This window comes from Petromyzon marinus, chromosome 55 (genome assembly GCF_048934315.1).
Source record: "Petromyzon marinus isolate PM22_M1 ecotype Great Lakes invasive population chromosome 55, UKy_Petmar_22M1.pri1.0, whole genome shotgun sequence".
Classification (NCBI taxonomy): Eukaryota; Metazoa; Chordata; class Hyperoartia; order Petromyzontiformes; family Petromyzontidae; genus Petromyzon; species Petromyzon marinus.
Genome location: NC_133721.1, coordinates 9424973 through 9449907, shown reverse-complemented (window position 1 = coordinate 9449907; position 24935 = coordinate 9424973). Strand labels below are relative to the sequence as shown.

Genomic DNA, 24935 nt, shown 5'->3' with positions numbered 1-24935 from the left:
TTTAACGCCAAGCCTCGCGGCGTTTAGATTTCATGATAGTATTTCACGTTTCAGTTTCAACACCGGGTCTCGTGGTGTTTAGATTTCCCGATAGGGTGTCGCAGTTTTGGTTTCAACGCCGCGGCGGTCGTGCGGTTGTTCTGTAAACAGAAAGGACCTGCAGACGGACCGGCTCGTGAGTCACCAGTTCGAGATCGATGAGCTCACAGAGAACGACGAGGTGAGATGCCCTTGGCGGAGCGATGGTCACGTCGTCCAATTGAATCCTCCGCATTTTTTTTCTCGCACCGATTTACTTTTTTTCTCCCGTTTAAAAAAAAAACAAACCCCACCAGTTGTCTCTCTTTGTTTAACCAAATTCATTCATGCTCACACATTACATGATTGGGATGGGCAAGCATAAAAAAACAAATAGCAGTATCGCCACACCCCTTCCCGACTGGCAGGCTTATGCATGCCCACTTGCAGGCCTACTGCTGCGCACTACTTATCCATCATGGGGGACAGCTGCCACTGGGGGTCACCTAGGTCACAGCGGCCGTGTACACACAGCAGCACCGTGGCACGAGACGTGGAGTCGGCGGCAGAGAGTGGCTGGGAAAACAACAAAACTACAGTAAAACCTTGGATTGCGAGCATAATTCGTTCCGGAAACGTGTTTGTAATCCAAAGCACTCGTATATCAAAGCAGTCGTGTATCAGTTGTGATCACGTGACGCTCGGCAGACAAAACGTGTACGCATTACTTGTATTGCAAGACCTCGCTCGGAGAAAAATCCACGCGGCCACGGGGAGAGGGACATGCACACTCCAATTATACAGGCATCATGGTCGGGATTGATCCCGTGACCCCCTAAAAACCAGGCGTTTAGAGCATTTGGCTGCTATAAACTTCCACGTGATGATAAGCCACTTCGTTGAGCTATCATGTGATGGCTAGTTCGCTTCTGATAAAGAGCTATATAGCTCAGTGGGCCTTAGCTGGCAATAAAAAATTGTTTTTAGTTTTAGGCTTGCATACACATCACTCGTCCATACACAGGCACCCACGGACTCACGTTGATAGAGTTGTGGTGAAACCGGCTTCACAGGTAAAGTGAGTTGGTGGTCTCTGCCCAATCGCCAATAACTGCACGGAAAGAAAAACATCAATAAAAATTTGGTTTTGCACTTCATTTTGGATGAATTTCAGCTCTTGAGATTGATTTTTTTTATCATCAATGTTTTGACCGGACGTCCTGAAGATTTCAGAGGAATGTTGGTGGGAATGTACGCCCACTGCTGTGTAAAGGAAAAAAATGCCACTTTTTGAACGATTTTTGTCGCAGCTGTTTTTTGACAGAATGGCTCCCACACAGCCTTGCGAGATTTCCACATTGATTCCTCATCGCATGACATGATGCGAACGACATCATTGGTAGAAATTCCCTGTGCGTGCGTGACCTCTGTGCCTGTCATCCACCGTTCCCTGTGCGTGCGTGACCTCTGTGCCTGTCATCCACCGTTCCGTGTGCGTGCGTGACCTCTGCGCGTGTCATCCACCATTCCGTGTGCGTGCGTGACTTCTGTGCCTGTCATCCACCGTTCCGTGTGCGGGCGTGACCTCTGTGCCTGTCGTCCACCGTTCCGTGTCCCTGCGTGACCTCTGCGCGTGTCTCCCAGGATTCCGTGTCCTTGGCCTCGCTGAGAAGTGGCGTCACCAAGCAGGGCTGGCTCTACAAAGGCAACTTCACGAGTACGAGCAGTGTCACCATGAAGGTGAGAGATGCACTCGAGGGCCTGTGCCCAGATTGGAATCCTCACCCGCACAGCAGGTAGCACTGCTATCAACTCGTAGTATCGGCTGGTAATATTGCTATCAGCTGATCGCATTGAATATCGGCTAATAGTATCAGCTGGTACTATTGCTATCAGCTGATCGCATTGCTATCAGCTAATAGTATCAGCTGGTACTATTGCTATCAGCTGATCGCATTGCTATCAGCTAATAGTATCAGCTGCTACTATTGCTATCAGCTGATCGCATTGCTATCAGCTAATAGTATCAGCTGCTACTATTGCTATCAGCTGATCGCATTGAATATCGGCTAATAGTATCAGCTGGTACTATTGCCATCAGCTGGTAGCACTGCTCTCCACTGGTAGCACCGCTATCAGCAAGTGGCACGGGCAGGCAATTGCAGGGCTGCTCCTTTGTCCTCCACCGTCCGTTTTTTTTTTCCCCTTGCAGACGTTCAAGCGGAGGTTCTTCCACCTGAGCCAGCAGCCGGACGGGTCGTACGCTCTCAACTTCTACAAGGACGACAAGAGCCTGGCCGAGGCCAAAGGCTCCATCTTCCTGGACGCGTGCCTGGGCGTCGTGCCGGTAGGACCCCGGTGGGCGGGGGCCGGTGGGGTTGGGGTTAGGGGGGCAGGGGTGGGGCCCGGCTGCGGGCAGGACGACGGGCGTGAAGGTTGGCGAGTGTGTACACACGGCGCTGTGTGTACACACGGTGCTGCGTGGACCCAGGTGAACCCCGGTGTCAGCTGTCTCCGTGAGGGACAAGTAGTACACAGCGGCGGCCTGCAAGAGGGCATAGGCCTGCCACTAGTGGGGGGCGATGCTCCCGTTTGTTTTTGCCTTTCCTAATTGCATAGTTTGCGAGGATTTCTTTTTTTTACTGAATTCGGCAAAAAACTGAAACTAAACAATTTGTTTTATTTTACAAGGTAAGGTCCACTGAGCTGTGCAGCTCTATTTCAGAAGTGACCTGGCCACAAATGGTCGCTCAGCGAAGTGGCTTCTCGCTTGGAAATTTCTCGCAGCCAAATACTCTGACACGCGTGACGTCGATTCTAAATCTGGAGGGGAAAAACCGGAGGTCCCGGAGGAGAGAACAACGGGCGTCACGGTCGGGTTCGAATCCACGACCTCCTGCATAGCAGGCGAGGTCACTAACATCTCCTAGCCACCGTGATGATGGTGAGAAACGCAAACCCCAAATATACAGCAGGCGTCGGGGTCGGCTTCGAACCCACGACCTCCTGCATACCAGGCCAGGTCGCTAACATCTCCTAGCCACTGCGGCAAATGTGAACCATGCCTCCGCCAGCGTGCGTCCTGAACGCCCCGCTGCGTTCAAGTCCGCTGCTAGAACCGCAACCTTCCGCTCCCGCACCACCCCACCACCCCCGGCGCGTCCCCGCCTGACGCTGCCGCCGTCGCTTTGCCTCCGCGGGCGTCATCAGAACGCGAGGCTGCGGCGCCACGCGTTCGAGCTCAAGATGATGGACCGCAGCAGCGTGGTGCTGGCGGCGGACAGCGACGCCGAGGTGGACGAGTGGAGGGCTCTGCTCCACAAGGTCCTGCAGGGCCAGTTCGAGGCGGCCATGCAGGACAACAAGGCCCAGGAGGCGGACAGGAGGAGCCGAGGTGCGTGGACGTCCGGGGTCTCTTGTCCTTTGCCGGCAGGGAGCCGCTCTGTTTGTCTGTTGTCCAGAGACCCCATCGGTGTCTGGGACTGCCTGTCTGTTGTCTAGAGATCCTAACGGAGACTAGGACTGTCTGTCTGTTGTCTAGAGACCCCATCGGTGTCTGGGACTGTCTGTCTAATGTCTAGAGATCCCAGCGGAGACTAGGACTCTCTGTCTGTTGTCTAGAGACCCCATCAGTGTCTGGGACCGTCTCTCTAATGTCTAGAGATCCCAACGGAGACTAGGACTGTCTGTCTGTTGTCTAGGCACCTCATCAGTGTCTGGGACCGTCTGTCTGTTGTCTAGAGATCCCAACAGAGACTAGCACTGTCTGTCTGTTGTCTAGAGACCCCATCAGTGTCTGGGACCGTCTCTCTAATGTCTAGAGATCCCAACGGAGACTAGGACTGTCTGTCTGTTGTTTAGAGACCCCATCAGAGACCGGTTGTGATTCGTACATCTGTTGGCATGAAGACTCCATGCCGTACGGATGGGATGTCAAAGCAAAGTGGGTTTAACGAGTTCAGGGATATTGCTGAAAGGATGTTGCAAGATGCTCAGAAACACGACCATAAAACGCTACATCAGTGTGCACAAGCAGAGTGGGAGTGCATGAATAATTGTGTTTGTGGTCATTGTATTGTCGGCAGTGGTGGTATTGATTAATAGCACTTTCCCCAACAGCTTTGGTGTTGATGATAGTGGTGGTTGTCCTAATTAAACATGATCTGGCGTGGTACTGACCATACCGCCCCCTCGTGTGCCATGTAGGCCTTAATAGGCGCCCGCTAACAGCACTCGCTCCAACAGTCTGTATGACTACACGGGGGATCTTTGCCTTTTGTGTGGTGGTCTCAATGATGACAGTGGTGGTGACTGTCCTAATAATGGTGGTTATGATGGCGCTGGTGATGCTGGTTGTAGTGATAATACTGGTTGTTTTGTTGATGGCTGTATTTATGGTGGTGTTGATGAACGTGGTAGAGGGGATGGTGGTGGTGGTGGTGATGGCTTCGCGATTTGTCCACCGTGTGCTCTTGTGCAGATGACAGCGATTGCCCTGATGCAGCGGAGTCGTGTGAGAGCTCCGATATTCAGCTGCAGCTCGTCACGGTGAGTCTCGCGTACTGACGAGTCTCAGGGTGAGTCTCAAGGTGAGTCTCAGGGTGAGTCTCGCGTACTGACGAGACTCATGCTGAGTCTCAGGGTGAGTCTCAGGGTGAGTCACGCTTACAGACGAAACTCACGCTGAGTCTCAGGGTGAGTCTCACGCTGAGTCTCAAGGTGAGTCTCGCGTAATGAAGAGACTCACGCTGAGTCTCAGGGTGAGTCTCAGGGTGAGTCACGCTTACAGACGAAACTCACGCTGAGTCTCAGGGTGAGTCTCACGCTGAGTCTCAAGGTGAGTCTCGCGTAATGAAGAGACTCACGCTGAGTCTCAGGGTGAGTCTCAGGGTGAATCATGCTTACAGACGAGACTCACGCTGAGACTCACGCTGTGCCTCAAGGTGAGTCTCGCGTACTGACGAGACTCACGCTGAGTCTCAGGGTGAGTCTCAGGATGAAGCACGCTTACAGACGAGACTCACGCTGAGTCTCAGGGTGTATGTCAGGGTGAGTCACGTGTATGGACGAAACTCACGCTGAATCTCCGGGGGAGTCTCAGGGTGAGTCTCAGGGTGAGTCACGCTTACAGACAAAACTCACGCTGAGTGTCAGGGTGAGTCTCACTGCCGGTCACGGTACAGAGCTGCTACGATGACCATTCTTATTCTATCACCGGCCACTTGTCGATGGTTAACACGCACCAGACTCGGCTCTCCACCGGTCATTCCTGGTTGTCACGAACCGCTAAATTAGGCCCCATGCTGCCAGGTCGTCTGCCAGGGCCATTCTCCTCCGGCCGCAAGGTGGTGCTCCTCCCGCCAACGAGAGCTCCTCATAAACCGGGGCGGTTTCTGCGCGGCAAGATGCCCAGTAGCCCGGCGGAATGGGGGGGTGGGGGGGTGACACGCGAAATCACGTCGGGGGGTGCGGTGTCTTCTGCGCGCAGGATGCCAAGACGCACGAGGAGACGACGAGGGTGAGCAGGAAGGAGGGCCGACTGAACGTCTTCGTGCTCACCCCCGAGATGCAGGTGGTCCTAACGATCGTTTCACTCGGCGCGCACGCACGCGCGATCGCCGGCCCGTGTCGGGAACGATCTTGTTCGGCTGTTTTACGGGTATTGCCGTGCTCGGAGGAATTTGGCGGGATGTTATCTCCCTCGCCTGCTATGCAGGAGGAGTTTTCTCTCTCCCCGTGGTCGTGCGGATTTTTCTCCGGGTCCCCCTGGTTTTGTCACACCACGTTTAGAAATCTGGGCTTAGATTATCCTGACCGCTGTACACTTCCACATGATGTAAGGCACTTTGTTGAGCCATCATTTGTGGCCAAGTCGCGTCTGAAAACGAGCTATACAGCTCAGTGGTCTTTACCTTTTGTTTGATAAGGTCGCATTCATTACACACAGCGCTTGCCACAAATTAACCGCAGTACCCTCGCTGATCTCGTCAAGGAGCACTCACCATCACGCTAAATCTGGTCATCTTCGCAGCAGCGGCTTTTTGCGCTAGCCATCGCACAAAAGACGGCAACTGCATCGCGCGCTTTCAGGTGTGCTTCCAGAGGGCCACTTCCGCGGCCCTCTGGAATGCTCTTTTTTCCGATGTTAAAAGAAAAGCCACTGGAGCTATGCAAATTATCTAGATTGAAAACTAATTTCCTCAGAACCGCTATTTGGGTGTTAGTTTGTTGTCCTTTCCTCTACACCTCCGCTGCGAAACACGTTGAACATTACCGGTAAAAAAAAAAAACAATGGTTTAGTCGTTTAGCCTCTGTGCCGAGCGGGATTGCTTGTTGGCCTTCGCTGCTCTTTAACGCCTCCCCTGTGACCTCGCTGCACCGGTGCTGCCTCCCCCCCACCCCCCCACCCCATCTCCCCCATCCTGCCCGCAGAGGATGAGCCCCATGGTGGGCGAGGCGGAGCGGGAGGCGAGGCCGCCGCGGGAGAAGAGAGCGTCGCAGCTCCTCGTCTCCTGCCTGGGCTTCAACCTCGCCGTGCAGGCCTGCTTCTCCGACAGCGGAGGCGTCAAGAGCAACGTACGGATCACCCAAAATAACAAAAAAAAACAAAGAAACTTGTATATGTAAAAAAAAGATTTAAAATAACAAAATTGCGCCATTGGCAAGACCAGCACGAGAGGGACGCAGCAACGCGGAGAGTTGTGGTTCTAACCCCGCGGACCGCCCCCCCTGTCGCCCCCCACGGCTTACACGCTGCGGAGCGCGAGAACAAGCACAGCGGGACGCTCAAGAAGTGGGACTGCGTGCGCCGGCGTCATCGTCCACGTTTGCCGAATTTAGTAACGGAAAAAATAACTCCTGAATTATGTAATTGGGAAGGGAAAAAAAATGACAGCATTGACCCCCGCCCGCCCGCCTACTGGCAGGCTTATGTCCACCTGCAGGCCACCGCTGTTGACGACCTGTCGCTCACGATCCATGGGCAGATAGCGCCACGTGGGTGTCCACTGCACATTTCGTCATTTGCTTCCACTTTCCTCTGCCTTTGCGCCGAATATGGCTCAAGTAGTGGGCACATCTTTCTGGCACCAATCTCCGTTAAGTCTTCGTCAAGTCGTTCCCCGTTAAGTCTTCGTCAAGTCGTTCTCTGTTAGGTCTTCGTCAAGTCGTTCTCTGTTAGGTCTTCGTGAAGTCGTTCTCTGTTAAGTCTTCGTCAAGTCGTTCTCTGTTAGGTCTTCGTCAAGTCGTTCTCTGTTAAGTCTTCGTCAAGTCGTTCCCCGTTAAGTCTTCGTCAAGTCGTTCTCTGTTAGGTCTTCGTCAAGTCGTTCTCTGTTAGGTCTTTGTCAAGCTGTTCTCTGTTAAGTCTTTGTCAAGTCGTTCTCTGTTATGTCTTCGTCAAGTCGTTCTCTGTTAGGTCTTCGTCAAGTCGTTCCCCGTTAGGTCTTCGTCAAGTCGTTCTCTGTTAGGTCTTCGTCAAGTCGTTCTCTGTTAGGTCTTCGTCAAGTCGTTCCCCGTTAGGTCTTCGTCAAGTCGTTCTCTGTTAAGTCTTCGTCAAGTCGTTCTCTGTTAGGTCTTCGTCAAGTCGTTCCCCGTTAGGTCTTCGTCAAGTCGTTCTCTGTTAAGTCTTCGTCAAGTCGTTCTCTGTTAGGTCTTCGTCAAGCTGTTCTCTGTTAAGTCTTCGTCAAGTCGTTCTCTGTTAGGTCTTCGTCAAGCTGTTCTCTGTTAGGTCTTCGTCAAGTCGTTCTACGTTAGGTCTTCGTCAAGCCGTTCTCTGTTAGGTCTTCGTCAAGTCGTTCTCTGTTAGGTCTTCGTCAAGTCGTTCTCTGTTAGGTCTTCGTCAAGTCGTTCTCTGTTAGGTCTTCGTCAAATCGTTCTCTGTTAAGTCTTCGTCAAGTCGTTCCCCGTTAGGTCTTCGTCAAGTCGTTCCCCGTTAAGTCTTCATCAAGTCGTTCTCTGTTAAGTCTTCGTCAAGTCGTTCTCTGTTAAGTCTTCGTCAAGTCGTTCCCCGTTAAGTCTTCGTCAAGTCGTTCTCTGTTAGGTCTTCATCAAGTCGTTCTCTGTTAGGTCTTCATCAAGTCGTTCTCTGTTAGTTCTTTGTCAAGCCGTTCCCCGTTAAGTCTTCATCAAGTCGTTCTCTGTTAGTTCTTCGTCAAGTCGTTCTCTGTTAGGTCTTCGTCAAGTCGTTCTCTGTTAAGTCTTCGTCAAGTCGTTCTCTGTTAAGTCTTCGTCAAGTCGTTCCCCGTTAAGTCTTCGTCAAGTCGTTCTCTGTTAGGTCTTCATCAAGTCGTTCTCTGTTAGGTCTTCGTCAAGTCGTTCTCTGTTAAGTCTTCGTCAAGTCGTTCTCCGTTAGGTCTTCGTCAAGTTGTTCCCCGTTAAGTCTTCGTCAAGTCGTTCTCTGTTAGGTCTTCGTCAAGTCGTTCCCCGTTAAGTCTTCGTCAAGTCGTTCTCTGTTAGGTCTTCATCAAGTCGTTCTCTGTTAGGTCTTCGTCAAGTCGTTCTCTGTTAAGTCTTCGTCAAGTCGTTCTCCGTTAGGTCTTCGTCAAGTCGTTCCCCGTTAAGTCTTCGTCAAGTCGTTCTCTGTTAGGTCTTCGTCAAGCCATTCTCTGTTAAGTCTTCGTCAAGTCGTTCTCTGTTAGGTCTTCGTCAAGCCGTTCTCTGTTAAGTCTTCGTCAAGTCGTTCCCCGTTAGGTCTTCGTCAAGTCGTTCCCCGTTAAGTCTTCATCAAGTCGTTCCCCGTTCGTTCTTCGTCAAGCCGTTCCCCGTTAAGTCTTCATCAAGTCGTTCTCTGTTAGTTCTTCGTCAAGTCGTTCTCTGTTAGTTCTTCGTCAAGTCGTTCTCCGTTAGGTCTTCGTCTCTTTCCGGTTCCTTACATTTTTGTCCGAACAACAACAACAACACACTTTTATTTTTTCTGTTGTTGTCCACCCTACATGTGTCCAAATAGTGTCAGCTTCCTTCTCATCACCGCCTGCAGCATCAGGTTGTCTTCTTCTATGTGCGACCGGAACGCCGTGGTTATTCTAATTTTGTTATTATTATTCTCATTTTTATTATTTTTATTCTACGTGACTTTACCGAAAGAACCAAAGAATATGAATTCCTGCAGTCACGAAAGTTTTAAGTCAAAACTTTTTCTAACTTCGTCGTTGGTCACTCATTGGCTAGTTTAGTACAGGATTAAGTAAAACTAAAACGAATATATATTTTTATTTTACCAGGTGAGGCCCACTGAGCTATGTAGCTCTATTCATGAAGCGACCTGGCCACAAATGATAGCTCAGATAAGTGGCTAATCGTGTGGAAATGAATAGCAGCCAAATACTCTAAATGCACGTTCATTCTAAATGTGGAGGGAAAAACCGGAGCATCCGGAGAAAAAATCCACATGCCCACGGGCAGAGATAGAGAGAGAACACGCAAACTCCAAACATACAGCAGGCGTCAGGGTCGGGATCGAAGCCACGACCTCCTGCATACGGGGCGAGGTAGTTAACATCTCGCCCCCGCCGGTGCCCCTCAGGTGGAGCCGTTCTTCATCACGCTGGCCCTGTACGACCTTCGCACGGCGAGGAAGATCTCGGCCGACTTCCACGCCGACCTCAACCCCCCGTCCATGCGGGAGCTGCTGGGCGGCGGCGCTTCGCCCGAGGTGCAGGCCAACGGCGACGTGCCGACGGGCGCCGGCGGCCAGGCCCAGCGGCCCGGGGAGCCTGCCCCGCCTAGCCTGCCCACCGAGGCGCTGCTGTACCCCACTCAGGCGAGTTTGGGCTCGCGGGGAGAGCGCCGGTGATTTGTGTATGTGTAATGCGTGTGTGTGTGTGTAACGTGTCTTTGTGTATGAGTGCGCGTGTGTGTCTGTTGTGGGGAGCGGTAGTGTAGCGGCTAGCACGCTCCGCTACGAACCCGGCGACCCGAGTTCAATTCCCGCTCACGGCCGACACCGGTGACGATTATCTGAAAAGCTCTTGGGCCTCCGATACGATGGCTCTGCCTCAAACGAGTACCTGGTGCGGTGTGTAAACATGTTGTCGATAGGTGGAGACTAATCCAGCGAGCGACTGGAGGGAATCGGTGAGGTCTGGTTCGTGATCGACCCTGACCGGTTCACTCTTGAGCCCTGTCGGGTATGGCCATCGCCACTGGGAAGACAAAGGCGGTTTGGGCGTGGTGCTGGCCACCCACCCCTTCGTGTCCCGTGCAAGCCTTCGTAGGTTCTCACTAACAATACTTGCCCCAACAGTCTGCTCAGCCTATACGGGGGATATTTGTCTGTGTGTGTGTGTAATATGTGTGCGTGTAACGTGTATGTGTAATGTGTATGTGTAATTCACGCGTGTGTGCAATGTGTGTGTGTAATGTGTGTGTGTAATGTGTGTGTGTAACGTGTGTGTGTGTGTAACGTGCGTGTGTGTGTAACGCGTGCGTGTGTGTAACGTGTGTGTGTGTAACGTGTGTGTGTGTAACGTGTGTGTGTGTAACGTGTGTGTGTGTAACGTGTGTGTGTGTAACGTGTGTGTGTGTAACGTGTGTGTGTGTAACGTGTGTGTGTGTAACGCACGCGTGTGTGTGTAACGCGCGCGTGTGTGTGTAACGCGCGCGTGTGTGTGTAACGCGCGCGTGTGTGTGTAACGCGCGCGTGTGTGTGTGTGTAACGCGCGCGTGTGTGTGTGTGTGTAACGCGCGCGTGTGTGTGTAACGTGTGTGTGTGTAACGTGTGTGTGTGTGTGTGTAACGCGCGCGCGTGTGTGTGCGTGCTCTGCAGGCCGTGTTCACGGTGTGCGACCCGCACCCGGACGTGCTGCTGCTCGTGCGCGTGGAGAAGGTGCTGCAGGGCAGCGTGGCGCAGTGCACCGAGCCGTACCTCCGCGCCGACGACACGGGCAAGGTGGTGACCCGGCCCCTCCCCCGCTCCACACCCCGACCCCGCCGGGCACGCTGCCCCATCTCTCAAACACTTTTTGTTTACTTTGCCGACGACGACGACACTGGCGCGTCGTCGTCGTCGGAGGAGGAGGAGGAGGAGGAGGGGCAACCCCACGCGGTTCGCTCGCACTGCGCCGGGAGGTCAAACCACACCGGGTGAATTCTGGACGGCAAGTCCGGTGCGCTGTGTTTGTGTGTGCTGTGTGTGAGCTGTGTGTGTTTGCTATATGGGGCCAGGTTGCTTCTGAAAAAGAGCTGCAGTATAGCTCAGTGGGGCCTTACCTGGTAAAATAAACAAGTTTCATAGTTTTTTTTGTTAAAGTGGATGCACCATCCTCTCCCTCTTACCCCCACCCCCTGCCCGTCCAGGTTGCACAGAAGTTGGTGAAGCAAATGCGGCAGTACTGTGGCCGTATGGGCCAGTATCACATGCCATTCTGCTGGGCGTTCAGGTGCGCTCACAAGCACACACACTCGTACCATCCTCATAACCGCCATCATCATCATCATCGTCGTCAACGTCATAATTGTCATCATCAAGACGGTCATTGCATTGCACGCTTTCAGGTGCGCCTCTGCGGCCGTCTGGAATGCTCCTCCCTCTGATATTAGGAAACCATTGGGAGCAATTTACTTTTAAATTATCTGGATTGAAAACGAATTCATTTAGAGCTGCTTTTTTTTCATTTTGGTTAGTTGTCCTTCCCCCGCACCTCCGATTAGCACGGTCGGCTACGCCCGGCGCGACAAAAGTTCGACACGCGCACGTCACCACCGCCGTCGCCGCGGCCTCGCGTCACCGTGCCCGCCCCCTCCGTCTCCCCCACCTCCTCTCCCCGCGTGCGCGCGCCGCAGGCCTCTCTTCCGCGACGTCAACGGGGCGCTGGACAAGGGCGCCTCCTTCTCCCCGCTCTTCCGCCAGGATGGGGGCAGGACGTCGAGCGAGGACTGGCTCCGCGCGCTCGTCGACGTGCACAAGTACGCGCCGCGGAGGGGGGCGCCGCCGCCGCCGCCGCCGCCGCCGCCGCGTGCCGCGGCTTGTGGAGGGGCGCCCCCAGCGCGGTGCCGCGGCGCTCACCGGCCCAGAGCCGCCGACCGCTTAGTTGGCCGTTGGGTATCTGTGCGGGTCGATGGGTCTCTACGCTAGTCCCCATGAGTCTTTCAGTTTTCAGTTTCATTTATTAGGTATAACTGCCGTGAGCCATGCGGCTCTTGACTTCGGGTGCAACCGCGACAAGACTGAAACGTGAACAAGAAAACACCTTAAAGTGACTTACACGCAGCAGATAAAAATCCTGGGAAAAAAAACCCAGCAAAGTCTTCCAGAAGAAACAACGCATTTCAACGCTGTGTGCAAAAAATTCCAGTGGGATGCAAGTCAAACAATAACAACCATAAGGCAATGTAGATTAAAGTTATCAGGCCAACTCTGTACTACAACAAACAAACATGGCCAGACCAAACCGTCCTCAAAATCACCAAAATAAGTCTTCACGTGAGTCTATGAGTCTCCACATGAATCTGAGTTTCCACATGAATCTGAGTCTCCACGTGGGTTCGATCCCGACCCTGATGCCTGTTGGATATTTGGAGTTTGCATGTCTCTTTTCCCCGTGGATCCTGTGGATTTTTCTCTGGGTCCCTACGATTTTCCCTCCGCATTTAGAATGGACGTGCGTTCAGAGTATTTGGCTGCTATACATTTCCCCATCACAAGCAACTTCGTTGACCTATCATTTGTGGCCACGTCACTTCTAAAAAAAAGAGCAGTGGGGCCTGCCGTACCTGGTAAAATAAAAAAAAAACAGTTTAGTTATTTTTTAAATAAATAGGTATCGAATGTCTTCCCCCGAAATCGCGAAAAGGAAATTCCCAGTTGTTTTCCAACGAAGGTGAAAAGCGCCGATGCCTTGGCTCCGTCCGTCTCTCAAAAATGGATGAAGGAGCGACGCTCGCAATATTGAGCGGAGCGTGAGTGGATGATCAATACGTGCGGCGGGGTGGCACAGCGGGCAGCACGGGTGATGCATCCGCCCGTCATCTCAGACAGTCATCTCAGACAGAACCCCCCTCCTACCAGCAGCGAGCTTTTCAAACTCCACGTGGCCTCAAAGTGCACCTAGCTTGGCACAGGTGCTGCGGTGACTTGAACATCGCTTAGGGGACGAGTGGCGGCTGTTTGTGTTGTTGTGCATGCTTTTGCGTCCTCGGCTTATGTCATTTTTGTGATGCGATTGCATGCCGGTGTTGCGTCTATGTACGTATGTGCGCACACGTGAATGTGCCTAGAGAGAGTGCGTGTGTGTTCTGCGTGTGTTGTTGGTGGGGAGCGGCAGTGTCGCGGTTAGCGCTACGCTGCGCTACAAAGCCGGCGACCCGAGTTCAATTCCCGCTCACTGCCAACACCAGTGACGATCATCTGAACCGGTTCTGGGCCTCCCCTCAGTCGACTCAGCCTCAAACGAGTACCTTGTGCGATGTGTAAACATCGCCACTCGGGAGACAAAGGCGGCCGGGCGTGGTGCTGGCCACCCACCCCCCTCGTGTGCCGTGCCGGCCTTCATCGTTACTCGCTAACAGCACTTGCCCCAACAGTCTGTTAAAGCTATGCGGGGGATCTTTGCCTTTGTTCTGCGTGTGTTGTCTGCAGGTCAGAAAAAATGTCAAAACTTCAAACGATTCCAGGCAGCATCAAAATTACTGTGGAGAGTCTGCCGGCAGAACAGCCCAGTAAGACCTGCGTTCAAATGCATCCATATCACACTTGTTTAAGCTTAATTTGGTTTCGTTACACGGGGGGGGGTCCCGATTTCCCAGTTTCCCGGACATTTTAAACGGGAGACGAACGTACGTATGTTGAACTTCTTTCGCACCGTACGTAGCCAACCGTGCTATGTGCAGTGAGGGAAACAAGTATTTTATCCCCTGCTGATTTTGTACGTTTGCCCACTGACAAAGAATTGATCAGTCTATAATTTTAATGGTAGGTTTATTTGAACAGTGAGAGACAGAATAACAACAACAAAATCCAGAAAAACGCATGTCAAAAATTTTATAAATTGATTTTCATTTTAATGAGGGAAATAAGTATTTGACCCCTCTGCAAAACATGACTTAGTACTTGGTGACAAAACCCTTTTTGGCAATCACAGAGGTCAGACGTTTCTTGTAGTTGGCCACCAGGTTTGCACACATCTCAGGAGGGATTTTGTCCCACTCCTCTTTGCAGATCTTCTCCAAGTCATTAAGGTTTCGAGGCTGACGTTTGGCAACTCGAGCCTTCAGCTCCCTCCACATATTTTCTATGGGATTAAGGTCTGGAGACTGGCTAGGCCACTCCAGGACCTTAATGTGCTTCTTCTTGAGCCACTCCTTTGTTGCCTTGGCCGTGTGTTTTGGGTCATTGTCATGCTCGAATACCCATCCACGACCCATTTTCAATGCCCTGGCTGAGGGAAGGAGGTTCTCACCCAAGATTTGACGGTACATGGCCCCGTCCATCGTCCCTTTGATGCGGTGAAGTTGTCCTGTCCCCTTAGCAGAAAAACACCCCCAAAGCATAATGTTTCCACCTCCATGTTTTACGGTGGGGATGGTGTTCTTGGGGTCATAGGCAGCATTCTTCCTCCTCCAAACACGGCGAGTTGAGTTGATGCCAAAGAGCTCCATTTTGCTCTCATCTGACCACAACACTTTCACCCAGTTGTTCTCTGAATCATTCAGATGTTCATTGGCAAACTTCAGACGGGCATGTATGTGCTTTCTTGAGCAGGGGGACCTTGCGGGCGCTGCAGGATTTCAGTCCTTCACGGCGTAGTGTGTTACCAATTGTTTTCTTGGTGACTATGGTCCCAGCTGTCTTGAGATCATTGACAAGATACTCCCTTGTAGTTCTGGGCTGATTCCTCACCGTTCTCATGATCATTGCAACTCCACAAGGTGAGATCTTGCATGGAGCCCCAGGCCGAGGGAGATTGACAGTTCTTTTGTGTTTCTTCCATTTGCGAGTAATCGCACCAACTGTTGTCACCTTCTCACCAAGCTGCTTGGCAATGGTCTTGTAGCCCATTCCAGCCTTGTGTAGGTCTACAATCTTGTCCCTGACATTCTTGGAGAGCTATTTGGTCTTGGCCATGGTGGAGAGTTGGGAATCTGATTGATTGATTGGTTCTGTGGACAGGTGTCTTTTATACAGGTAACAAGCTGAGATTAGGAGCACTCCCTTTAAGAGTGTGCTCTTAATCTCAGCTCGTTACCTGTATAAAAGACACCTGGGAGCCAGAAATCTTTCTGATTGAGAGGGGGTCAAATACTTATTTCCCTCATTAAAATGCAAATCAATTTATAAAATTTTTGACATGCGTTTTTCTGGATATGGTTGTTGTTATTCTGTCTCTCACTGTTCAAATAAACCTACCATTAAAATTATAGACTAATCATTTCTTTGTCAGTGGGCAAACGTACAAAATCAGCAGGGGATCAAATACTTTTTTGCCTCACTGTATATTGAAATTATTTCACACCGTACGTAGCCACCCGTGCTATGTGTGTTGAACTTCTTTCGCACCGTACGTCTCCCCTAGTGGCGATGTGTCCACACCGCACCACGTACTTATTTGAGGCTGAGTCGACCTCGGGTCGGCCATAGAACCGGTTCAGATATTTGTCGCCAATGTTGGTCGTGAGCGGGAATCGAACGCGGATCGCCGGGTTTGTAGCGCAGCGGCGCGCTAACCGCTACTGCACTACCGCTCCCCCACCCCCCCTAGTCTAGCAGTGACATGACCTCACGCGAATCCAAATAGACAGCGCAGACATGTGGGAGCAAGGGGCGCTGGAAGACGTTTAGGTGCAGGTGCAAGTAGGCGCTGTGTTTTGGATAAAGAAGAGGGGGAGCGAAGGTAACGAAGAGGGAGAGTGAAGGTGAGCGGGTGACGGTGTTCCAGAAACGTGAAGCAGCAGTAACGCGGACAGTCCGAACATAAACACATTTACAACCGTGTTTTCCAAACCAGCCGCATATGCCGAGTTTGTACGAATAGTAGGCGGCAAGATGTTAACTCTCTCGCCCGGTGTACAGGAGGTCGTGGGTTCGATCTCGACCCAAATGCCTGCTGTATATTTGGAGTTTGCGTTTCTGTCCCAGTGGCCGCGAGTATTTTTCTCCGGGTCCTCCGGTTTTACCCTCCACATTTAGAATGAATGTGCATTTAGAGTATTTGTCTGCCGTAAATGTCCACGTGATAAGCCACTTCATTGAGCTATAATTTGTGGTCAGGTCGCTTTTGGAAAAGAGCTCAGTGGGCCCTAGCTAGTAAAATAAAATAGCTGAGTTTTAGTTTAGTTTAGATCGCGATGATGTAGCTGACAATGACAACGACAACGATGCCACGGCCCGATGTCTGGTCCCTCAGACATGCTGACACCGGGGCTGTCGCCCGTCACGGCCGGGTGGCGTCTGTCGGAGACCGCCAACAACGGCGGCAGCAGAGACGGCGTCGGGAAGCGGCCGTGCGTGCGGGAGGTGGACGACTTCCCGGCGGAGACAGCGCGGCACGCTCACCCGTACTCGGAGTACGCCAACCGCCTCTACGTCTACCCGCAGCGACTCAAGTACGACGCGCAGAAGATATTCCCCAAGGTGAGCCCCGCCCCGGCGGCGCGCGACTGCCACCGCCGACGACTCGTTCGGAGCGGGCCTGCGGAGACCGCGTCGCCGCACGGGACCCCAGGCACCTCCTCCTCCTCCTCCTCCGCGCGCTAGACAGCCCGTGCCACCTTCAATGTCAAGATCTCGCTCGCCGTCTTTCAAGATCCTCCATGAGCTCCACTCTGCTACCTCTCCCCTCCTCTCTCATCTCGCTCTAACTCCACTGCACGCACTCTCCTACCTCGCCACTCTTGATGGGGCTCACGGGAAGCTGGGGGGGGGGGGGGGGGGGGGGCTCACGGGAAGGGGGGAGGGGGGTGCTCGCGGGATTGGAGCTGCCGCTGTCTAACCCTGTGACCGTGCCGACGCGCAGGCGAGGAACATCGCCATTCACGTGGAGTTCCGGGACTCGGACGAAGAAGGAACACTGCCGCTCAAGGTGCGATCGTCCCCCCCCCGCCCCCCGACACCCTCCCACCGCCCACCCCCGTCACCCGCGACCGTGGTGGCGTCACCGCATTCACGCGCGGCGGCGGTGACCGCGGGCAGCGCGACGCAACCCCAAACCCGAGAGAACAGCACCAATTCTCTCGTAGGTACCGGCCTTGCCAGGGTTCTTCCTCATAGGCCCGACGAAGCAGATGAGGGCAATCTTGATTTGCCGATCTCTCCGGTGCTGCCGCGGGGTCCACTTTCTGCCCCGCCCCCTCTCTCCCCCCACCTCCTCTCTCTCCCCCCCCCTACTGCCGAGGCCTACACTCTATAAACTCGTGCCACGGCAGATCTCTCGCCTACTTCAGCAGTTTGTCCTTGCTGTGGTTGTCCCACCTGATGGCGATTTGCTTGTGTTGCGATCGAAACGTCGTGATGTGTTGTTTTTCTACCAACGTGATTTTACCGAAAGAACCATAGAGTCTCGTAAAAGTAGCGGTGGATTTGATGCTGCTGCTGCTGCTGCTGTGTATGCGTGAAGTGAGGATGCAATGGCAAATGATCGGAGGGGCCACGGAGAAGCCCTGTCTCGAACATGCTAAACAACAACAACAATAATAATAGCAACAACAGCAAATACAAATAATCACAGAATGTTGAACTTCTTTCGCGCCATGCATAGCCAAACCGTGCTGATCGGAGGTTGCCTCAGAGCCGCGGTCGTGGCCACTCCGTCGCTACGCAAGACTCTCGGGCCGTGAGGAATGTGGTGATCCATCCGTGGCCGGCCGCGGTGCGTGAATATTAAACCAAACGATAAACTATTTTTTTTATTTTTGCAGGTAACGGCTTCGCTGAGCTGTAGAGCTCTTTTGTTCAGAAGCAACCCGGCAATCACAACGATAGCTCAAGCGAAGTGGCTTGTCGCTTGTTAATGTATAGCAGCCAAACACTCTTTAAACGAGTGACCTTGATTCTAAATGTGGAGAGAAAAACCGGAGGGACCCGGAGATAAATCCACAAGACCACGGGGAGAGAGAGAGAGACACCGCAAATTCCAAATATACAGCAGCAGCAGGCGCCAGGGTCGGGATCGAACCCACGACCTCCTGTGTACCAGGCGAGGTAGTTAACATCTCACCACGGAATGAGAGAGACACCGCAACCTCCAAATATACAGCAGCAGCAGCAGGCGCCAGGGTCGGGATCGAACCCACAACCTCCTGCGTACCAGGCGAGGTAGTTAACATCTCACCACGGAGTGAGAGAGAGACACCGCAAGCTCCAAATATACAGCAGCAGGCGCCAGGATCGGGATCGAACCCACGACCTCCTGCGTGCCAGGCGAGGGAGTTAACATCTCGCCACCCCGGCGTCTGTGTTTGCGGCGCAGTGCATCTACGGCAAGGCAGGGCAGCCGGCGTTCATCAGCAGCGCCAACACGGCCGTCTTGCACCACCAGCAGTGCCCGGACTTCTGTGACGAGGTCAGTGCTGTCACGCTTGTTCCACCACTGTCGCCCGGAGGGGGAGAGCGGGGTGGGGGGGGGGGCAGGGGGGTAGGGGCGGTGCTGCCTATTTCGCCTTCTCTCGGCCTCCACTATGCTGCTCATCGTCCCCTCTGTCAGCTGTTCTCACGACGCGTCCTGACGTAAAACAGGCGCTCGCTGACTTCACCCGCGGTGCGCCGGGCGGTGCTAACGTTGCGACGGCGTCGTCTCCCTGTGCCCAGGTGAAGGTTGAGCTCCCGGTTCACCTGCACGGCAAGCATCACCTGCTGTTCACCTTCTCGCACATCAGCTGCGACCTGGGCAAGCGTAGGGACACGGCCGAGGCCGAGGGTGAGAGCGCTCGCCCCCTCTACCTCCTCCCCAGTGCTGTGTTAGCACACCGTGTGTCAGTGCCGTGTGCTGTGAGCGCCGTGTGCTGTGAGCGCCATGTGCTGTGTTGTGAGCACCGTGTGTTGTGAGTACCGTGTGTTGTGAGCGCCGTGTGTTGTGAGCACCGTGTGTTGTGAGTACCGTGTGTTGTGAGCGCCGTGTGTTGTGAGCGCCGTGTGTTGTGAGCGCCGTGTGTTGTGAGCGCCGTGTGTTGTGAGCACCGTGTGTTGTGAGCACCGTGTGTTGTGAGCGCCGTGTGTTGTGAGCTCCGTGTGTTGTGAGTACCGTGTGTTGTGAGCGCCGTGTGTTGTGAGCACCGTGTGTTGTGAGCGCCGTGTGTTGTGAGCACCGTGTGTTGTGAGTACCGTGTGTTGTGAGCGCCGTGTGTTGTGAGCGCCGTGTGTTGTGAGCGCCGTGTGTTGTGAGCGCCGTGTGTTGTGAGCACCGTGTGTTGTGAGCGCCGTGTGTTGTGAGCGCCGTGTGTTGTGAGCGCCGTGTGTTGTGAGTACCGTGTGTTGTGAGCGCCGTGTGTTGTGAGCACCGTGTGTTGTGAGCACCGTGTGTTGTGAGCGCCGTGTGTTGTGAGCACCGTGTGTTGTGAGCACCGTGTGTTGTGAGCGCCGTGTGTTGTGAGCACCGTGTGTTGTGAGCGCCGTGTGTTGTGAGTGCCGTGTGTTGTGAGCGCCGTGTGTTGTGAGCACCGTGTGTTGTGAGCACCGTGTGTTGTGAGCGCCGTGTGTTGTGAGCGCCGTGTGTTGTGAGCACCGTGTGTTGTGAGCACCGTGTGTTGTGAGCACCGTGTGTTGTGAGTACCGTGTGTTGTGAGTACCGTGTGTTGTGAGCACCGTGTGCTGTGAGCGCCGTGTGCTGTGTTGTGAGCGCCGTGTGTTGTGTTGTGAGTACCGTGTGTTGTGAGCACCGTGTGTTGTGAGCACCGTGTGTTGTGAGCACCGTGTGTTGTGAGCACCGTGTGTTGTGAGCACCGTGTGTTGTGAGCACCGTGTGTTGTGAGCACCGTGTGTTGTGAGCGTCGTGTGTTGTGAGCACCGTGTGTTGTGAGCGCCGTGTGTTGTGTTGTGAGTACCGTGTGTTGTGAGTACCGTGTGTTGTGAGTACCGTGTGCTGTGAGCACCGTGTGTTGTGAGCACCGTGTGTTGTGAGCGCCGTGTGCTGTGAGCGCCGTGTGTTGTGTTGTGAGCGCCGTGTGCTGTGAGCGCCGTGTGTTGTGAGCACCGTGTGTTGTGAGTACCGTGTGTTGTGAGCGCCGTGTGTTGTGTTGTGAGCACCGTGTGTTGTGAGCGCCGTGTGTTGTGAGCGCCGTGTGCTGTGAGCGCCGTGTGTTGTGAGCGCCGTGTGCTGTGAGCGCCGTGTGTTGTGAGCACCGTGTGTTGTGAGCACCGTGTGTTGTGAGCACCGTGTGTTGTGAGCGCCGTGTGTTGTGAGCGCCGTGTGCTGTGCTGTGAGCGCCGTGTGTTGTGAGCGTCGTGTGCTGTGAGCGCCGTGTGTTGTGAGCGCCGTGTGTTGTGAGCGCCGTGTGTTGTGAGCGTCGTGTGCTGTGAGCGCCGTGTGTTGTGAGCACCGTGTGTTGTGAGCGCCGTGTGTTGTGAGCGTCGTGTGCTGTGAGCACCGTGTGTTGTGAGCGCCGTGTGTTGTGAGTACCGTGTGTTGTGAGTACCGTGTGTTGTGAGTACCGTGTGTTGTGAGTACCGTGTGTTGTGAGTACCGTGTGTTGTGAGCACCGTGTGCTGTGAGCACCGTGTGTTGTGAGCGTCGTGTGTTGTGTTGTGAGTACCGTGTGTTGTGAGCACCGTGTGTTGTGAGCGCCGTGTGTTGTGTTGTGAGCGCCGTGTGTTGTGAGCGCCGTGTGCTGTGAGCGCCGTGTGTTGTGAGCACCGTGTGTTGTGAGCACCGTGTGCTGTGAGCGCCGTGTGCTGTGTTGTGAGCGCCGTGTGTTGTGAGTACCGTGTGTTGTGAGCACCGTGTGTTGTGAGCACCGTGTGTTGTGAGCACCGTGTGTTGTGAGCACCGTGTGTTGTGAGCGTCGTGTGTTGTGAGCACCGTGTGTTGTGAGCGCCGTGTGTTGTGAGCACCGTGTGTTGTGAGCGCCGTATGTTGTGAGCACCGTGTGTTGTGAGCACCGTGTGTTGTGAGCACCGTGTGTTGTGAGCACCGTGTGTTGTGTTGTGAGCGCCGTGTGTTGTGAGCACCGTGTGTTGTGAGCACCGTGTGTTGTGAGCACCGTGTGTTGTGTTGTGAGCGCCGTGTGTTGTGAGCACCGTGTGTTGTGAGCACCGTGTGTTGTGAGCGCCGTGTGCTGTGCTGTGAGCGCCGTGTGTTGTGAGCGTCGTGTGCTGTGAGCGCCGTGTGTTGTGAGCGTCGTGTGCTGTGAGCGCCGTGTGTTGTGAGCGCCGTGTGTTGTGAGCGCCGTGTGTTGTGAGCGTCGTGTGCTGTGAGCGCCGTGTGTTGTGAGCGCCGTGTGTTGTGAGCGCCGTGTGCTGTAAGCACCGTGTGTTGTGAGCGCCGTGTGCTGTAAGCACCGTGTGTTGTGAGCACCGTGTGTGCGCCCGCCCCCCCCGTGTGCTGTGCCACAGTGGGCTATGCGTGGCTGCCGTTGCTGCGCGAGGGCCGCGTGCGGACCGGCGTCTCCCAGCTCGCCGTGAGCGCCACGCTGCCCGCCGAGTACCTCTCCTGCCAGAACATCGGCCTCGGCAAGGTAGCGCTTCCCCCACGACATTACCCCCCTCCTCTCACCCTCCCCTCCCTCCACCGTCCTCCAACAGCTGTGGGCAGTGTTGAGTCTATGGGCAGTGCTGAGTTTATGGGCAGTGTTGAGTCTATGGGTAGTGTTGAGTCTATGGACAGTGTTGAGTCTATGGGCAGTGCTGAGTTTATGGGTAGTGTTGAGTCTATGGACAGTGTTGAGTCTATGGGCAGTGCTGAGTTTATGGGCAGTGTTGAGTCTATGGGTAGTGTTGAGTCTATGGGCAGTGTTGAGTCTGTGGGCAGTGTTAAGTCTATGGGCAGTGCTGAGTTAATGGGCAGTGTTGAGTCAATGAGCAGTGTTGAGTCTACGGGCAGTGCTGAGTCTATGGCCAGTGTTGAGTCTATGGGCAGTGTTGAGTCTATGGGCAGTGCTGAGTCTATGGGCAGTGTTGAGTCTATGGGCAGTGTTGAGTCTATGGGCAGTGCTGAGTTTATGGGCAGTGTTGAGTCTATGGGCAGTGTTGAGTCTATGGGCAGTGCTGAGTTTATGGGCAGTGTTGAGTCTATGGGCAGTATACTCTTTGGTTCTATTCGGTAAAGTCACGTAGGTAAAAAATAAAACAACAAAAATCACGACGTTTCGGCCACAACACAAGTGGCCTTCATCAGGTGAAGGGACCGTGCTGTCACGAAGATAGCGTTGGAATTAAGAAAGTCAAGCCAGGTCGCATCCTTTAAGCTGTGTGGGAGGAAACCAAACGCTTTGACAAAGCTTCAAATCTAGAATCTATGGGCAGTACTGAGTCTATGTGCAGTGTTGAGTCTATGGGCAGTGTTGAGTCTGTGGGCAGTGTTAAGTCTATGGGCAGTGCTGAGTTAATGGGCAGTGTTGAGTCAATGAGCAGTGTTGAGTCTACGGGCAGTGCTGAGTCTATGGCCAGTGTTGAGTCTATGGGCAGTGTTGAGTCTATGGGCAGTGCTGAGTCTATGGGCAGTGTTGAGTCTATGGGCAGTGTTGAGTCTATGAGCAGGGTTGAGTCTATGGACAGTGTTGAGTCTATGGGCAGTGTTGAGTCTAGGGGCAGTGTTGAGTTTATGGGCATTATTGAGTTTATGGGCAGTGTTGAGTCTGTGGTGCATTTTTGAGTCTCTGGGCAGTGCTGCTCAATGTACAGGGGAAGTTGATTCCAGTGGAGGGGTGCAAGGAGGGACATATATTGTATGTGTTGGATATTAAACTCTTGGCTGCCATAACCAGACAGCTGGAGAGATGACTTATGCACTACAATGCCAGGCATCATATCCAAAGGAACAAGCACACATAACGATGAGCTCAACATGAGCGGAGCGCCGGGCGGATAAAATGCATAGAGTTGGCACAGTGGGGAGCGCAGGCGATTCATCTGCCGGTCATCTCAGTCAGTCAACCCATGGCGCCCGGTTCTGGCCCGTGACCTCCTGCCAGCAGAGAGCTGTTCCACACTTCCCGTGGCCTCAGAGCGCACCCAGCCTGGCACGAGCGTCGTGGTGACGGCTGTTGTTGTTGTCGTCGTTGTGTCGCTGTCTCTGTGCAGTTTGTGGGCCCGGAGGTGAAGTGGGTGGAGGGAGGGAAGAGGCTCCTCACTGTGAGCACGCACCTCGTTTCCAGCATCTACACCAAGGTATGGCCACGCTCGGGGCTCACGCACTTCCCTGCCGCGCATGCGGCAGTCCACACTTTAATTCGGACGTATAGGCGGCCTCGCGAATGCCTTAGCGCTGTTTAAGTTACAGTAAACACCTTCCTAGCCCTTTTTTTAATCCCCGGCACCTCCGATTAGCGAGGTTGGCTATGTACAATGCGAAAGAAGTTCGACATACATACAACATGCGTACATAGGCATCCAACAAAGACGGTAACCGTATCGCGCGCTTTCAGATGCACTTCTGCGGCCGTCTGGCATGCCCTTCCTTCCGATATTAGGAAGCAACTGGAGCTATGCAGTTTTAAATCATCTAGATTGAAAACTCATTTAATTAGAATTGTTCTGCTTCGTTTGCTATCCTTCCCCTGCAGAACCAATTCAGATGATCGTCACTGGTGTTGGCTGTGAGCGGGAATCGAATTCGGGTCGCCGTGTTCGTAGCGCACATGCACACACACACACATTGTGCACGTACGGTAACCGACGATGGTGTCTGCGTGCACAGGATCAATATCTTCACAACTTCATGCAGCAGTGCGAGTTCACCAAGTACGGCACGCTCACCGCGCCCAGAGACCTGCTCAACTCCATAAAGGTGCGTGTTACGCACGCACAGACGCACGCACGCATGCACGCGCGTCCCCCGTGCAGCGTTATGGACTGCCGAGGGGAAAGGCATACTGGCCAGAGCCTATCGAGGCCTTGCATGGGCACACCGGCGTGTAGCTAGCGGGCCTATCGAGGCCTTGCATGGGCACACCGGGGTGTAGCTAGCGGGCCAATCGAGGCCTTGCATGGGCACACCGGGGTGTGGCTAGCGGGCCTATCGAGGCCTTGCATGGGCACACCGGGGTGTAGCTAGCGGGCCTATCGAGGCCTTGCATGGGCACACCGGGGTGTGGCTAGCGGGCCTATCGAGGCCTTGCATGGGCACACCGGGGTGTAGCTAGCGGGCCTATCGAGGCCTTGCATGGGCACACCGGGGTGTGGCTAGCGGGCCTATCGAGGCCTTGCATGGGCACACCGGGGTGTAGCTAGCGGGCCTATCGAGGCCTTGCATGGGCACACCGGGGTGTGGCTAGCGGGCCTATCGAGGCCTTGCATGGGCACACCGGGGTGTGGCTAGCGGGCCTATCGAGGCCTTGCATGGGCACACCGGGGTGTGGCTAGCGGGCCTATCGAGGCCTTGCATGGGCACACCGGGGTGTGGCTAGCGGGCCTATCGAGGCCTTGCATGGGCACACCGGGGTGTGGCTAGCGGGCCTATCGTGGCCTTGCATGGGCACACCAGGGTGTGGCTAGTGGGCCTATCGAGGCCTTGCATGGGCACACCGAGGTGTAACTAGGGGGCCTATCGAGGCCTTGCATGGGCACACCGGGGTGTGGCTAGCGGGCCTATCGAGGCCTTGTATGGGCACACCGGGGTGTGGCTAGGGGCCTATTGAGGCCTTGTATGGGCACACCGGGGTGTAGCTAGGGGCCTATTGAGGCCTTGTATGGGCACACTGAGGTGTAACTAGGGGGCCTATCGAGGCCTTGCATGGGCACACCGGGGTGTGGCTAGCGGGCCTATCGAGGCCTTGCATGGGCACACCGGGGTGTGGCTAGGGGCCTATTGAGGCCTTGTATGGGCACACCGGGGTG

General features: G+C 54.2%; 1 protein-coding gene across 1 annotated transcript in view; it reads left to right on the top strand.

Moving 5' to 3' along the window:
• LOC116954407 (dedicator of cytokinesis protein 9-like) overlaps window positions 1–24935 on the top strand; it is a 149261-nt gene that overhangs the window by 61919 nt on the left and 62407 nt on the right. Inside the window, exons 6-24 of the mRNA XM_076052336.1 lie at window positions 151–220; window positions 1663–1758; window positions 2231–2365; window positions 3229–3412; window positions 4499–4566; window positions 5507–5590; window positions 6452–6595; window positions 9540–9776; window positions 10782–10904; window positions 11312–11394; window positions 11798–11920; window positions 13593–13672; window positions 16357–16583; window positions 16966–17031; window positions 18418–18510; window positions 18756–18864; window positions 21495–21616; window positions 23181–23267; window positions 23797–23886. Of these exons, the coding sequence (XP_075908451.1) occupies window positions 151–220; window positions 1663–1758; window positions 2231–2365; window positions 3229–3412; window positions 4499–4566; window positions 5507–5590; window positions 6452–6595; window positions 9540–9776; window positions 10782–10904; window positions 11312–11394; window positions 11798–11920; window positions 13593–13672; window positions 16357–16583; window positions 16966–17031; window positions 18418–18510; window positions 18756–18864; window positions 21495–21616; window positions 23181–23267; window positions 23797–23886 (2221 nt within the window). The remainder of the gene's footprint in view (window positions 1–150; window positions 221–1662; window positions 1759–2230; window positions 2366–3228; window positions 3413–4498; window positions 4567–5506; window positions 5591–6451; window positions 6596–9539; window positions 9777–10781; window positions 10905–11311; window positions 11395–11797; window positions 11921–13592; window positions 13673–16356; window positions 16584–16965; window positions 17032–18417; window positions 18511–18755; window positions 18865–21494; window positions 21617–23180; window positions 23268–23796; window positions 23887–24935) is intronic.